Here is a 14,565-nt window from a genome sequence, read left to right as displayed (position 1 = left end):
GAGTGGCTGGTTACGGAACGCCCGCGACCAAACGGCGCGAGCAGCAACGGGCAGGCGGGCGGCTGGCAGGCGGGAACCGACGTGTGATGGAATCGGTCGAGTGCACTCAGTGCAGCTCGGAGGGAAACAAAATCTTGGGAACCGGTTCGATGATTGATTGAGTAAAGTGATAGATTGCTTGTGTGTTCTTGTCTTGTCCGAGAAATTGGAAACTTCGGAAACAGAGCAAAGTAGGTGAACGGCTTCGGATGGCTTGGGGCCCCCAACTCGTCCTTACAAGACCAACTCTGGTAAAGGAATGCCATGGATCGTTAGATGTTTGGGGTGGCGGGCTGGCCCACCCGGCTGCTAAGCTCTTGTCAGGGCACGATTGAGACCCGGCGAGGCGGGAGAGGGTGTGTCACGGAGAAAGACATGAGGTCCTCTCGGAAACACTTTCGTCCTATTCTCAGGGACACAGATGCCCAGGACGAGCTTCAAGGGGGCACGCGCATCCATCCATCGTCTCCGGGCGACTGAAGGTTCAGTCAATATCGGCTTCACATATTAGTCCAGTCTCGTCCATGCAGCACCAGTTCTGCGGCGGATATGTGGTGGACTGTGGCAGGTGTCTATCTTTCTATGCAAGTCTGGACAAGTCATGTCAACTCGTCCTCATACCTTGGGCACGGCATTGGCTGAATACGCCGCCTCCAACCTTGTGCTATAAGTATGTTATCAACTACACAATACCGTTGGAACATTAGCACATCCACAGCAGCTGCTTGTGTGTGTGTGTGCGTGTGTGTATGTGTGTGCCCCAGCAATCAATCAGACCATCCACGGCGAGGCAGTGGGTCGCTACGCCGGCGAGTGCTGTCAGAATGTCGGGTCCTGGCGCGACTTGAGGCAAGTCCTGTAACAAGGCTCTTGGGCATGGAACGCGAGAGGCAGGGACCACCGCCCTCGCCCTGGTTTTAGCCCACCCAGGGGTTGCCGGGCTGGGCCAGGCGTGCCAGGCTGGCCCGGGGCGGAAAGGTGCATTTCGTGATTCGTTGTTTCAAGACTCGTTTGCGACGACACCCTTCCCACGCATCCGCCGCGCTGCTGGGTGTGCCACCGCCCTGCTACTCCAAGTGTGTATGGCCAGATACGGCCATGGTGTGACACACGCCACAGTTACCCACTCCGGGTCCCGTCTCCTCCTGCTCACTCTGGCCGTCTGGGGTCCGGCCTCGTCTAGCTACGCAACGGGCCAGGACGGGCCAGCAGCTGACGACACGTTCTGCCTGCTGCTGCACATACACTGGCCCATTCCCAGGGTCGTGCCAATCCTTCACCTCGCCCTGTCAGGCTGCCCAGGAGCGTCGCGGCCGGGATCCCACCCGGGCGACAGGGTTGCTTGACGGGAAGCCTTGGAACGAACCATGTTCACTGGCTACTGGATAGCTGGCGAGTCTGGAAGCTGGTCCCCCCCCCCCCATGGGGGAGATTGGCGTCTTGAGCGTAGCCGACAGAGACTTCTTCCACGGGATGGATGCGACAGACGTCATGTCAGTCGATCCGGACGCACGGCAGGCTCATTCCTCCCGCATCGCGCATCGCCAAAACCAAGACTCCAGCGTCAGGCCTGAGACAAGCACTCTTGGGACGAATACGATTGGGGAAGACGCTCTCGCTCGGTTATGTCCGACGTCAAAAAGGCCCGGCGTCGCCAAACCAGTGACGGTGATCACCAAATGGATCATCGCAACAGGCTCAAGAGCAAAAGTTTCGGCTGAATTCAATTCTTGTCTGCTCGGTCCCCAGAGGCTAAAGCATCTTCGCCATCTTGATGTGGTACGAGGCAAAAGTAACCCCTAGCCGCGCAGGCAGGCGGGCCGTGCTGGAAGTCGGAGCGGGGGCAGCAATGGCCCCGGATCCGGCGCTCATGCCTCGGGCGAGTCCTCCCTTTGTGCCATCAGCAGTCCGGCTGGCGGATCCACACCGAGACCTGACACCATTCACGGACTCGTACCAGGCAGCCTCGTAATGTGATGAGATTGTGCTGCACTCTCGTTCTTCAGATCGAAAGTCAATTCTACGAATTGATCCAACCCTTGCCCACTCCTCCGTTCCTTCGCTCACACCTCCGGCTGTGCAGAACGAGATGGGCCAGCCCTTGGCCCCGACGTGGACTCTTATTGCATTTTCCGTCTTCCGTAGAGAACACACAATTCGACTCGAGGAATAACAGCACGAGATTCACCGAGGCGTCAAAGTTCGCTTTATTCCCGGCGGTGGGCTCTCCCAACGACTTTCACCGGCCGCCATGACAGGAGAGACATGTCTCGGAGTATTTCGACCACGTGAACCTGAGCTTTGCAGGCTACACAGCCGCCGTCACGAATTCCAGCGATGCATACAATAACTTTCACCGTCTCAGCGACCGTTGAAGAACCAAGCGTGGGAGCTGGTGAGGGTGAAATTCTGTCCTAAACACGGACGGAGGACGATGGGCCGTCTGCGGTACCAGCTTGTCGTCTTCCGTCCGGGCTTCAGTCTTGGATCTGCTTAACAAGCTCCGCCTGCCCCGAACAAGAGCACACCTTGCCTGACAAACGGATTCGTTTCATTACCGCAAGACGAAGACAGGGCCTTCTTCCTCCCCAGTAGCTTTGAACATTCAAGGTAGGCCTCGCTAATGAAGCATCATATGAAGCATCAACTAGGTTCTGCAAACGCTGTAGCAGGCGTGATTAGCATGTAGATATGATACCAATATAAATTCAATAGTTCTGATACTTTAGAAAGCGTGCACGGGTAAGTGATTGCAGGGCGGTCAGCTTCATCGCCCACTGCACTGGCTCGTTATTTAGTTCTCCTGTCAGCCCTCTGATTCCTTACTTTCCACTCAGAAGATAGTACCCAACGACATTTAATTTACTTCTTAAGGCCAGCTGCGCCTCTCTACAAATCTCTCTCATCACAGGGTTGCTTGTAGCTGTTCAAACTTACTATATTACCTACTAGTAGGTAGCTCGCTAAACACAATACCTACGGAAAGGGCCTTCATTTGCCACATTACAGGACGAATTTGTAGGAGTTCTATCTGCATTTTCCTTCTGATAATTCCTTTGGGATGTATTCTAAATATCAAGCATACCCTTGGATATAATTGATTGATGTAAAAGTCTGAACTTTCAGCATTCCTGATTAAGAGCAGTGTTGCAATTTTCCCTGTCTCCACCAGCGTTCTAGCATCTTTAAACGCTTTACTGAAAGTAGGCGGCTTCATCAAGAGAGGGAAACTTTTAGAATTGTCTCTGGAACCCACACTCTGACGTACTCGTCTGACTATTGTTACTCTGCTTGCAAACGTCTTGTCCACTGACTTCCTGGACCTAACCATGGTGTTTGATAGTACTCTAGAGATTCGTAACCCGAACTGTAACCCGACTAAATCCTTCAAAGCAAAAGGTCAGATCCCCGTTGCTTGACCATCCCCCTCCGCCGTGCTAGCTGAGCGTCGAACAGACTCGCCGGAGAAACAGCAGTTCCGCTGCTCACCAAGGTCCCATTTGACTCTGTGATGGACCCAGTGACTCCAATTCCCCAGTTCACCCCCAGCGGTGGACTCTGGATCCTCGCTGCGCCCCTGACATTCCATGCAACGCCTGCATTGATGGCCCAACCGTGGCCGGTCCCGGCTGTTCCACGGTTCACCAACTCCACCGGTGCGCTGCTGTCGTCGGCGAGGAATCCGTGCGCCCACCGGTGATGCGGGTAGAGCGACTGTCTCGTCCCACGGGCGGCGTGCCGGACCACCGCGTTGGGCCCCGGGGCCCTGCTCTGGGTGATCACGGCGAAGCCCGCGGCGGAGGCGAGGCCATACTGCCCGCTGTCCTGGACGAGCACCTGCGATCCTCTGATGGAGATGTCTGCCGGGTATCCCGACGTGTTGTCGGTGTCTTGGTCACGGTAAATGCCTACCTCGGAGATGGTGATGCGGCTGGCATTGCTCTGTACCTCGATGAAGTTGTTGAACCCCGCGATGTTGACGCGGCGGATGTAGCTGTCGAAGGTCCAAGGGGAGATGGATATGGCGGGCGCGGTGCAAGTCTCATTGTTGAGAGCTACTCCAGAGCAAGTGGGTGAGAGCGTTATGGAGAAATCTTCCATGCCAATCTCGGCGGAGGTTGGCGGAGGCGTGTACTCGGATAGGTAGGGGCTCATGTACTCCTTGTCGAGGGCGTCGGTCAAGGGAACGGTGAGCGTAATGTTGTTTCCAGATATGGACTCAATTACGCGAGGCTGCTGTATAAGCGCACCAACCTGTGGGGCACGCAAGTCAGAATTGTTGCAAGAAGAAATCTTTCCCGGATAGATGCCGCACCCCAAACACGTACACCAATCCAGATCTGTGGCTTTCCATCGCGGACAAGGTCTGCCATGCCGTTGTCTCTGATCCACTTAGCCGTAGCAGCCCGGTTGACAAAGACGGTCTGTCCAATACGGAAGCCTTTGGAATTGTTGACAGCAACGGTGCTAGAACCAATGCCAACAAAAGTATTTGTTATGCTGCTGGAGAGGGAGGGATTCACTAGATGGTTCGTCCCATTTCCCATTTTGAACACCGGGCGGCCGTTAGGGATTATGCTGAGAGAGATTTTCGTGGAAGAAACGCCGGAACCTCTCAGGACAACATTGCTGGTGAGATTGAGCTCGGAAGAGATTGGAAACGTGCCCTTTCCTAACTTGACAGCACCGCCTCCCGACGCCGAGACTTCATTTAGGGCAGCCTGGATGCGAGCAGTTTGGTCGCCAGTCGAGGCATTCAGCGTAATCATGGGGGCAATCGACGATGGAAGGGGGATGTCCGAGGAACGGTACCCAGCGAAGCTGAAGTCGGGAAGATGGTTTCCATGACCGTCTGTGATCGTGGTCCAGTCAACTGTGACAAGACCGGTGCAGTGGGTGAATATGAGCAGCCAAGTGATAAGTAAAGCTTCGAGTTGGTGCATTTTGATCAGATGTGTATTCCCAAAAGGAGCGAGATGAAGGTTTTTGAGGATTGGATGAATAGAGATATCCAAGGGTCTATAGAAGAGTATGATTTTCTCAGCTTTTTGTGTTCTTTCAGTGCCATCATTATCATACATGATATGAGCCCGGGTTCATGGTCTGACTTATCTGAGGGTCAGCAGACTGCTAAACAGGTACTGCGTTGATGGCAGGGCAGACTGCAGCATTCCACCTGACATGACGTCGGCTCTGGGTCAATCAATGGTGGCATTGAGTGTGAGACAGGGCGTAGTAATGATTCTTTCAGGCAGGTAAATACCATCCAATTGCAGTTGCAGTTATACAAAGGGTGGGGGCTGAAGTTCACGTTCAGGGGGCGATGTTATTGCAGCCGGTCAACTATTCTACCACCGTGTTGCCTCTTTCGTGTGACCTACCTATGCAGGAATACGAACTCAATTCTGATCCAATTATAAGCCGATGGTGGGGAGGAACTCCTTCCACTTGGCCGTTGGGCAGACATCACAAAAATAGCAAGGCAGTTTGACGACGATCCCACCACATCTCCCTCTCTGACCCTTCTCCTTCTTTGCATCACCATACTGGTTCGAAAACTGCCCTCAAATCAAATGTGTCAATGAATGCTCGAATGGGATCAGCTCTCTATTTTTAACATTAGGCGGCCGACAAGGCATTTCTCGAGTAGACCACATCTCATTTTATCTATCGCGACACGGTTGCAATTGGAACATGACATACCATAACTCCCGCCTGATTGTAAGTAGACAGGAGATATCGCATCTTTGTTTGTCTTCCATTCTTCAAGAGCATCCGAAAGACTGTCCCTTCCTAGGAATAATTTAAGATTTCCATGTTTACCCGTGCGACACAATAATGAGGAGCGTAGCGCCACCCGCCAACTCGCCTCCGCGAGAGAAGACCCCCGGGCCATCAGAAGGATCGGAGACTCATGAGCAGTGCATCTGTCGGCCAGATATTGATATCCAGAAACGAGAGGTGGTAAACTCCTACCTCGTTCAGCCTGGGTGCCTGACTTTCCCACGACCGACACATCGGCCCATACTAGCCCTCAGGCGCACTGGCAGTCACTTTCCAGAAATCAACCGTCTCAGCACAATGAGTGCCATCCTGGAAAATTGCAAGCGGAAGTTCTTCAAGAAGCAAAGTCTGAAACTGGGGGCCTCAATTCTGGAGATCTCCCATATGTAAGTCTACCCTTTTGCACCCCAACAAATTCCAGGCGGTTGACTCGGGCCCTCAGGACTCGGACGATAGACTCATTCAGACGTGGGCATGGGATTTGGGCTACTTGGTCTTAGGCTTTGCAGCAATGATCACCTTGATTGTGCTGCTAGCCTGCAATGACCAAAGGCCACTGCAGCCGTGGGTTTTGGGAATCACGCTCAACGGTGTCATTGCTCTGGTTTCCTTTGTATGGAAGGCGTGCATGAGCTCTGTATGTGCCGGCTGCATCGGTCAGCTGAAGTGGCAGTGGTTTCGAGCGAAGAGACCATTGATCGATATGGAACTGTTCGATGAGGCGAGTCGTGGCGGAGCATTTGGTGTGCGATGTCTCTTGGGGATTCCGTTGACTCAGGCACGACTTGCAGGGCTGTTGGTTGGTTTGACCATGGCATTTGACCACATCGTTCAACAGCTTGTTAGCTTTCCGATGACAACGAGGCGGACCATGTCACAAAACGCGACGGCCAAACGAGGTGTTACAAATACGATGGGACCGACCAACTTAGGATCGGGTATGTCCTTCGAATCTGTTTTTTCTCCCCCTATAACGAACGTGGCTGACGTATACACAGTCCATGCTAATCTAATGGCGGGACGCGAAGATCAATATTTTGCCGATGGTATCGTGTCGGCTGTGCTCTTCAGAGAAGCCAAGTACATTGAGAGCTTCTACGCGTCAAGAGGCATTAAATGTCCCTCGCCTTTTAATTGTACATGGGACGAGTTTGCCACATTAGGCCTATGTTACCAGACTACACCCCTGAGCGAGGATGAGTGGCAGACAGACTGTCAGGTAACCGATTACGACAATTGCTCATATGACATACCCGGAATCACGCGTTTCGAGATATCGGCAAATGCTGTTTTCGAGTCTAAGGAGGTGCCAGCCAACGTTTCACAGCACAGGTTTAATATCAGCAACCCCTTACTAACGCTGGCATCCCTGAAAAGACACAATTTTTCATCGGTGGAATACAAAGTCTCCAACATGACTGTCACCAGCTTTTCCCCCTGTGTATACACCGCTGTCAGCAACGCCATCAATGGGGTGTACAGCTTCCACATAATCAACTCATGGCGCAACGAATCTGCTCTGGTGCCGAGCAACAATCCAGTCGCCGACCTTCCGGATGTCTTCATGACACCGAGCCAATCGCAACTGCATCTCGATGGCAAGCCGTTCCAAGCTGCCACATATCACATCCCAGGCCCAGTTGCTGATCTTATGCGGACTACGTTGAGGTCCGCACTTGTCGTTCGTGCCGGTTTCAACCCCAACGGTTCAGTCGAGGCGGACTTTGCCCATGCGGGATATGGCAACTCCAAACTCGTTGCTTACAGCTACCTTACAATCGCGGGTCAGTGGGAGACGATCTTTAAGAGTGTCGTGGTTGGCGCCACTTCTTACATGCGAAGTCTTGGTGAGAACCACGAACATGCGGTTGCGGGATACCAAGTGGCTCAATTCACTGTTATAAATATACGATGGGAATGGATCATCCTGCCGGTAAGTGTGTTTGCTTTTACAATTATTTTCTTCGTCATAACTGTACGAGCAAAGCAATTTTTGCCGGCATATAAGAATTCAATTCTTCCTCTCTTCTTTTTTACCAAGGCTACAGGGAAAGGATCAACCATCGAAGCCCTTTCATAAACATGAGATGGTGGAGAGCAAGGTCAACCATTGTGGAAATTGAACTCAGAAATGATAAATCATAGATGATGTTAGCCAAAGAACATTCAATTTCATGTATATATTCCAAAGTTTTCAATACAATTTGCGATTCACGTCAAATGGGTCTCCAAGCAGCCATGATTTGAATGTGTAGATGGTGTGGTAGATGTGGGAGCTGATACTGTCCTACCGATGGGTGAGCCCCACCCACAGTAGCAAGGTTTCGGCTATGCACACCCCTGCCGTCAGTCGCACATTCTCCAAAGTTGGAGCTCCCCAGACGCGTCAGGCGCGTCTAGTTGCATCTACATGGACATCAAGCAATGACGGACAACCTACGTCTCCAACTCCACACATCCCTCCAAATTCACTACCATAAGTTTGACGACACCTTCGACAAGGAAAAATCGGACGCAACCAGCAGCTATGCTAGCTATGCTGGACTTCTAAATGGCAGACGACCAGAGCTCGGGTGAGCAGCAGCTCCCCATTCGGCCCCGTTCATCACGACCCAAAATGTCGTCCCCGACCCGCCAGCGCAGTCCCTCAAAGTCCACGCCCCGTCGCAGCTCATCGCACCCGCCCAAAAACAACGATGCCGCCGCCAGCCAGCAGACCCCGAACGTCTCTCGAGCCTCTGCGCCACCGTCCTCCGCAGCGCGCTTCTCCATCCGCACACCCGGCAACCAGGTGCTCGACTTCCGGTCGTCGCGCCACCTGCTCTCCGCCTCAGGTCGCAAGGGAGCAGGAGCCGGCGCAGGCAGTGCGGTCCCCACCCAATTTACACCCCATGGCCGCGCCGCCATCCGCGCCTTGGACTCCCGACGCGCCGCCATCAACGAGATCAACACTCCGGGCCGGAACCGCCGGCGCTCCGTGCGCGACCAGAGGGAGACGCCGCGGGATCTGCTGCGGGCCCTGAGCCGGACCCTGGCGCCCAAGTCCAAGGTGATCACGACGTCGTCGAGCTCCTCACCGGATGATCCCAGCAACAGCAGTACCCGCAGGCGGGGCGGGCGCAGCCAGAGTCGAAGCAGGAGAGGCGGGCAGGTTACGATACCCGAAGACCCCGATGATAGCGATGAGTTCCCCATCGACAGACCACGGCTGTCGCTGCCGATCGACGACGTTAGTGACGACGATCTGCGACCGCCGAGGACGTCCGGGCTGGAGGATCTCGAGGACAACTTCACAATGCAGAGCATAGAGCTGGCCCGTAGGCAGACTCTGGACAACCAGCGGTATTCAATGCGCATGAGTGACTACGGACCTATGAACGACCCCCCGAGCGAGGACGATGTCGGTATAGACTCGGCCTTCTTCCCCCGGACCAATTGGGATGGCGACGAGGGTGACGATTCCGGCATGGCGGGTCTGGGTGACGACGATGCTACGTTTGAACGGATCGACGATGACGAGGCTGGTCGCCGAGAGACGCTGGGGAGGGAAAGCTTCGGGGCTATTGACGTGAATTTTGACGAGGCCGACCAGAGCACAGTCATGCTACAGCCACAGGTCGAATCGAGTCCCAGGAGAGAAAGCTTCTCATCCCCACGAAACGAGGCTTTTGGAATGGAGGACGCTCCCCTGCCTGAAGAAATAGAGGTCGACGAGAACGGCAAGCAGTCGCTAGGACTGCGCGGTGACGGTGAGGGCGAAGCCGAAGGTGACAGTGACATTGATTTCGGCGACTTGGCCTCGGAAGCAGCTGTCGCAGAGGTTGTCGGACGGACGACCAAGCCATCAATATCGAGCCGACTGAAGAAGCCCGGCAAGAAAATATCCCAGCATGGCATCGAGTACCCTTCGCTTCCCCCAGGGGTCGTCAAGAGAGTCGCGCAACGCTTCGCCGGCAAGTCCAAGATTTCTCCAGACACCTTGGCAGCCCTGGTGCAGGCGTCCGACTGGTTCTTTGAACAGCTCGGGGACGACTTGTCCGCATACGCCAAACATGCGGGTCGGAAGACGATCGAGGAGAGTGATATGTTGACTCTGATGAGGAGGTACGTGGCGTCCTTTTTGACTCTGTCTGCAGCAGGGTATCATCGTAATTTTGTACATTTTGTACGGGCGTTGCTAACTTCGCCCCGTCAGACAACGGCAGATCAATGCCAACACGACGCCATTCGCGCTCGCACAGCGTTATTTGCCACGAGAGCTTCTACAAGAGCTGCGAATGCCTCCTCCGGGACGGGTAAAGGCTAAGAAACGCCACAGGTCCCCATCTGTTGGCGACGACGGCGGTGTAACATGATGGGCATGATAGCCCATGATCGATTTCCAGACCACTTGTACTAATCACCAGTGCTTGTTCATACGAACGCGCTTGGAGATGTCTGAAGGCGGCTTCCTGATGACCATCCACAACATGATGGAGGTGGCGAGGGACAAGCTGTACCTATGGAGAAGTCTCAGCATGTGTTGCTCCTGCAAGCGGAATGACACTGGCGCTGACAGGTGAGGAGATGAGGAAAGGGGAGAGTAAGAAGCTTACCAGGTGAAGATATACTGGGCGTGGTTGTTCCTCAGGTTCACCTCAGCGGGTCTTCCGATTGGAATACCCTTTTGCTCGTACTCCAGGAGCTCCATGTAGTTGGGGTCTGCACAGTAGCCGTCATCAGCTCCTACTTGTAAGAAAGAAGCAATATAGCATCAATATTGCACATTAACAATGGTGGTCACTCACCCATGGTGGCTTCAATCCACACGGGCTGGGACCCCGTCAGCTCAGCCATCTGCTTCACGTCTGGGAAGTAGAACTCCCCCTTGTCCGGCCTGTTCTCTGGCGTGAACATGTTCTTCTTCCACGGCTTCCTCAACAGGCCCTCAACCACCACTTCACCTGTAGGCAGGCTGTCCCTCGCCCTTGCGGGCTGGTCCCTCAGCCTCTTGGGGATCCAACCCCTGTTGACCAGCACCGTGCTGCCGTCGGCCCTCTCGAGCGGCGTGACGACCATGAACCCCTGCTCGCCGTCGCGCATGCGCGGGCCGATGAGCATCTCGCGGTCGTGGCGCAGCGTGCCGGAGCAGTAGACGCGGCGGTAGTCGAAGTCCTCGGCGACGGCGTCCGGGTCGACGCGGGGCGGCAGCGGCAGCGGCTCGCGGAACAGGCGGTCCTCGCACTTGGCGATCAGGTCCGTCTTCCACTGCAGCCGCTGCACCTGCCAGCACCCCAGCGCGAACGCCGTCACCGGGATGACGGCCAAGATGATCAGCCCCGGGCCGTGGCGCCGCCCCGCGCGCACCAGGTTCGGCGGATTGTCGAGGATCGACGTGAAGTTCGGGTCGTCGGCCGGCTGGGGCTTGCCGTGGCGCCTTGCGGACTGGCTGAATGGTCGTCTGGGGGCTGAGTTTGGTGGTGACGGTGGTGTGGTTCGAGGGGCCTTTGGGCTTGGATTCACGGTCTTTCGGAGTGTGTGGTGTGCCTGGTAAGGCCTTACTAGACGGGTGAAGGCCTTCATATTTGTTACAAGGAGTAGGTAGCTCCAGAATTGGCTTATGGTGCAGCCGTCTGTCGGCGGAAGGAAATGCGTGATGGTCGCGGACGGAGTGAAGCGAATCGGCCGGAGCTTCGGCGGGCTCAATGGGAAAAGTTTCGGCGATGATGCAACGGTTACTTCAGCGATTGGCCCGAGAGCTTCAGAGCTCCAGGCCTAGCTCCTGGGCGGGACCACCTAGCTATGTCACACCCACGGCAGCTTACTACACACGCTACAGTAGTGTCGACTACTCGCAACTTACAACTCCCAGCCTAACCTCGTACCTGAGTGACATTGACGGGAAAGGTGTCAACTAGGCTAATTGTTTGTCAAGCAAGTCACGACAGGTCAAACGCTCTTGTCGATTAGAACTATTTGGCTGTTCGACCTGCGCTCGAGAAATCTGAGCTTCAGATCCATCATTCTACCGTTGCAGCCTACACGTTCGTCATCACTTGAAGCACCAACGAACCTTATTTTACTCGTTTTGTCTATCGAAGAGACGAAGGCCCCTGTGAGATGTTTTTCACCGGCACACTCCAGGAGGGCATCTCCAAGGCTCTTCAAGAAGCCAAACTTGTGGTGTGCTTCGTGACAGATGACGAGGAGGAGAGCAAGACCTGGGAGAATGAGTTCCTCACCGACGAGGCCGTGGCACCATTGCTAGAGAAGGACGCCGTGTCCCTGCGGCTCCAAGCTGGCTCCCAGGAGGCAGGCTACCTGGCTGCCATCTTCCCCTTGCCCAAGAACCCGACCCTGGTTATCATCAAGAACGGCGAGTTGAAGGAGTACATCTCTGCAGGCACGTCTAGGGAGGAGTTCGTGAGGCGGGTCAGCGGGGCTTTCCAGGCACAGGCGGCCGGTGCTACCCCGGCTGCGCAATCAAGCAGCGCCCCTGCTGCCGCCACCGTCGTGGCTTCGGAGGCGCCGTCGTCGGAATCCCAGACCCCGGGCGAGAACACACCAGCGTCGTCAAGCACCCCTTCGTCATCAGAGCAGCAAGCCCAGCCCTCCATAGCCGCCATCACCCAGGAAGCCGAGGTGCGCCGGCAGGCAGCCCGCAAGGAGCGAGAGGCACTGGAGAAGCGCCGCAGAGAGAAGGAGGCGGAGGAGCAGGCCCAGGACCCGGCGAAGTCGAAGCAGAACGACGCCAAGAAGAAGGCGGCCCAGCAGCTCGCAGAGCGCCAGCGCCAGGCGCGCGAGGACAGGGCGAGGGTGCTGAAGCGCATCGAGGACGACAGGGCGGAGCGCAAGGCACGCGACGAGAACAACCGCGTGGCAAGGGAGATGGAGCGTAGGGCCGCCGCGGGCGAGGACGTCGAGGAGGTCACCGCCGCCGCCGGAGAGCCCGCGCCGACCGGCATGTCGCGGCGGCAGCACGACCAGTGCGCCCTGCAGGCGCGCCTGTTCGACGGCTCGACGATCCGCACTCGGCTGCCGGCGAAGGCCACCCTCGCTCAGGACGTGAGGAAGTGGATCGACGAGACCCGCACGGATGGGAAGGACCCTTACTCTTTTAAGGTCATCCTCACGCCGCTGCCGAACCGCTCCATCGATCCCGCCACGGAGGAGAACCAGACGCTCGAGGAGCTGGGCCTCACCCCGAGCTCGACGCTGGTCCTTGCGCCCGTGGACCGGCCCCTGCCAGCGTACCCAAGCATCAACGCTGGCTTGTACAACCCGGTGTCGCACCTGATTGCGGCGGTACTGGCGTTCATCGGAGGAATCCTGGGAAGTATCACTGGCGCGGTGACAGGCTCGGGGAGCGGGGGAAACAACGCGAACAGTGGGGCCGGACAGCAGGCTGCGCCAGAGCAGCAAGACCGGAATCAGGGGCAGACTACAGGGCGGGATGGGGCCAGTGCGAGTCGGATCAAGGGATTCCAGAACCCGGATGACCGCAAGAGGGACCAACAGCTTTACAACGGGAACTCGGTAAGTTGACCTATATGCCCTCGGCCCAGAGGATTTGCACTTCTTTGCAAGGCTAGAAGGCAGCTAACAACTCACAGCTGAACTTCGAGCCGAGGAAGGACGAGGATGACAAGGACAAGTAGTGACCGGGTTTCGTGCCGGAACGGCTGCCGAGCTGTCTTGAAAACGTGTTCTTACTGTTTTAGAAGCAAGTCCAGTGGTTGCTGTGCCACATCGCAATGCAACACATCCGAATAAATGCCCTTGATGAGTTGAGATGTCCCATGCTTCTCAGCCAACCCATCTACATCCGTCACCATCCTTCCTGCCGTATCGTGACCGGCTTGGCGGTTCCCTTGCCGCACTCAGACGAGCCAGATCATCCTATATGCCCAGACCAACCTTGCTGATCCCGTTTTCCCCTCCTACCCATCCCGTCTAGTACTGGCTGGCGGCAGCCTGGCAGGCCTTGAGCTGCTCCATGTACCACCCGCAGATGGACATGTTTCCCTGGTGCTCGTCCATGCAGTTCGTGAAGCTCTTGGTGGCGAGGGAGCAGTTGGGGCCCCACTGGTCGTTCTGGGTCTGCTGCGCGGCCTGTGGCGAAGCCTGGGCGGGCGCCTCGGCAGAGCCGCCGCCGCCGAACATGCCGCCGATGGCGTGGCCGATGGAGGAGCCTACGGCGACACCACTGCACATGTTGTCCGTTAGCATACTGGTTGTCCCATCCGCGAAAATATACATGTCTTTCAGCCGCTCCCGCCGTGGCTGAACCACGGGGCGCACTACTCGTTTCCCGTCTCTTTTCTTGTATACATGATATTTCAGCTGCGAAGGGGTTAGACGTACGCAGCTGTGGAAGCCATCTGGCCGAACAGGCCGGGGCCCTGGGAGGCAGGTGCCTGGGCGCCGGGAGCGGGCTGGTGGGGGGTCTGGGTGGCGGGAGCGGCGTAAGAAGTCGCAGGCCGGGTCTGCTGCTGGGAAGTCGGCGCAGCGGGGGCGCGCGAGGGGACGGTGGGGCGCGAAGGGGCGCGGCCGGCGGATCGTTGACGAGGCATTGTGTGTGGGTGTGTGGAGAGGTGTCTCGACGAGGGTGTAGAAAAGGAAAAAAAAATGAGGTGGTTATTGCGGAGGTTTGGAGTTGAGGTTGAGGTTGGAGAAAAACCCAGAGGTGCAAGCTACAATTGAATCGATGGAATGAATGCGCCGAGAAAAATCATGGTTAGGTAAGTGACCACGGAAGCCAAT

The 14,565-nt window shown here is 56.0% G+C and overlaps 5 protein-coding genes across 5 annotated transcripts; 2 read left to right on the top strand and 3 right to left on the bottom strand.

The window, feature by feature from the left end:
• Positions 1 to 3,426: 3,426 nt before the first annotated feature.
• INS49_001666 (uncharacterized protein) lies at positions 3,427 to 4,586 on the bottom strand (the record flags this gene model as incomplete). The annotated part of the gene is made up of 2 exons (XM_043162490.1): positions 3,427 to 4,293; positions 4,368 to 4,586. 2 exons carry the CDS (start codon positions 4,584 to 4,586, stop codon positions 3,427 to 3,429), a joined length of 1,086 nt encoding a protein of 361 aa, XP_043030996.1.
• A 2,048-nt stretch (positions 4,587 to 6,634) lies between these two features.
• On the top strand, positions 6,635 to 10,178 carry INS49_001665 (uncharacterized protein; the record flags this gene model as incomplete). Its single annotated transcript, XM_043162489.1, has 4 exons — positions 6,635 to 6,761; positions 6,822 to 7,670; positions 8,382 to 9,927; positions 10,019 to 10,178. 4 exons carry the CDS (start codon positions 6,635 to 6,637, stop codon positions 10,176 to 10,178), a joined length of 2,682 nt encoding a protein of 893 aa, XP_043030995.1.
• A 44-nt stretch (positions 10,179 to 10,222) lies between these two features.
• INS49_001664 (uncharacterized protein) lies at positions 10,223 to 11,385 on the bottom strand (the record flags this gene model as incomplete). Its single annotated transcript, XM_043162488.1, has 3 exons — positions 10,223 to 10,322; positions 10,419 to 10,524; positions 10,611 to 11,385. 3 exons carry the CDS (start codon positions 11,383 to 11,385, stop codon positions 10,223 to 10,225), a joined length of 981 nt encoding a protein of 326 aa, XP_043030994.1.
• Positions 11,386 to 11,922: 537 nt separating this feature from the next.
• On the top strand, positions 11,923 to 13,460 carry INS49_001663 (uncharacterized protein; the record flags this gene model as incomplete). The annotated part of the gene is made up of 2 exons (XM_043162487.1): positions 11,923 to 13,338; positions 13,416 to 13,460. The coding sequence occupies 2 exons, from the start codon at positions 11,923 to 11,925 to the stop codon at positions 13,458 to 13,460; spliced, it is 1,461 nt and encodes a 486-aa protein (XP_043030993.1).
• A 295-nt stretch (positions 13,461 to 13,755) lies between these two features.
• On the bottom strand, positions 13,756 to 14,375 carry INS49_001662 (uncharacterized protein; the record flags this gene model as incomplete). Its single annotated transcript, XM_043162486.1, has 2 exons — positions 13,756 to 14,008; positions 14,167 to 14,375. The coding sequence occupies 2 exons, from the start codon at positions 14,373 to 14,375 to the stop codon at positions 13,756 to 13,758; spliced, it is 462 nt and encodes a 153-aa protein (XP_043030992.1).
• Positions 14,376 to 14,565: the final 190 nt, after the last annotated feature.

Source organism: Diaporthe citri, assembly GCF_014595645.1.
Source record: "Diaporthe citri strain NFHF-8-4 chromosome Unknown scaffold_1, whole genome shotgun sequence".
In the NCBI taxonomy this organism is placed as follows: domain Eukaryota; kingdom Fungi; phylum Ascomycota; class Sordariomycetes; order Diaporthales; family Diaporthaceae; genus Diaporthe; species Diaporthe citri.
This window is presented reverse-complemented; position numbering and strand designations above follow the sequence as displayed.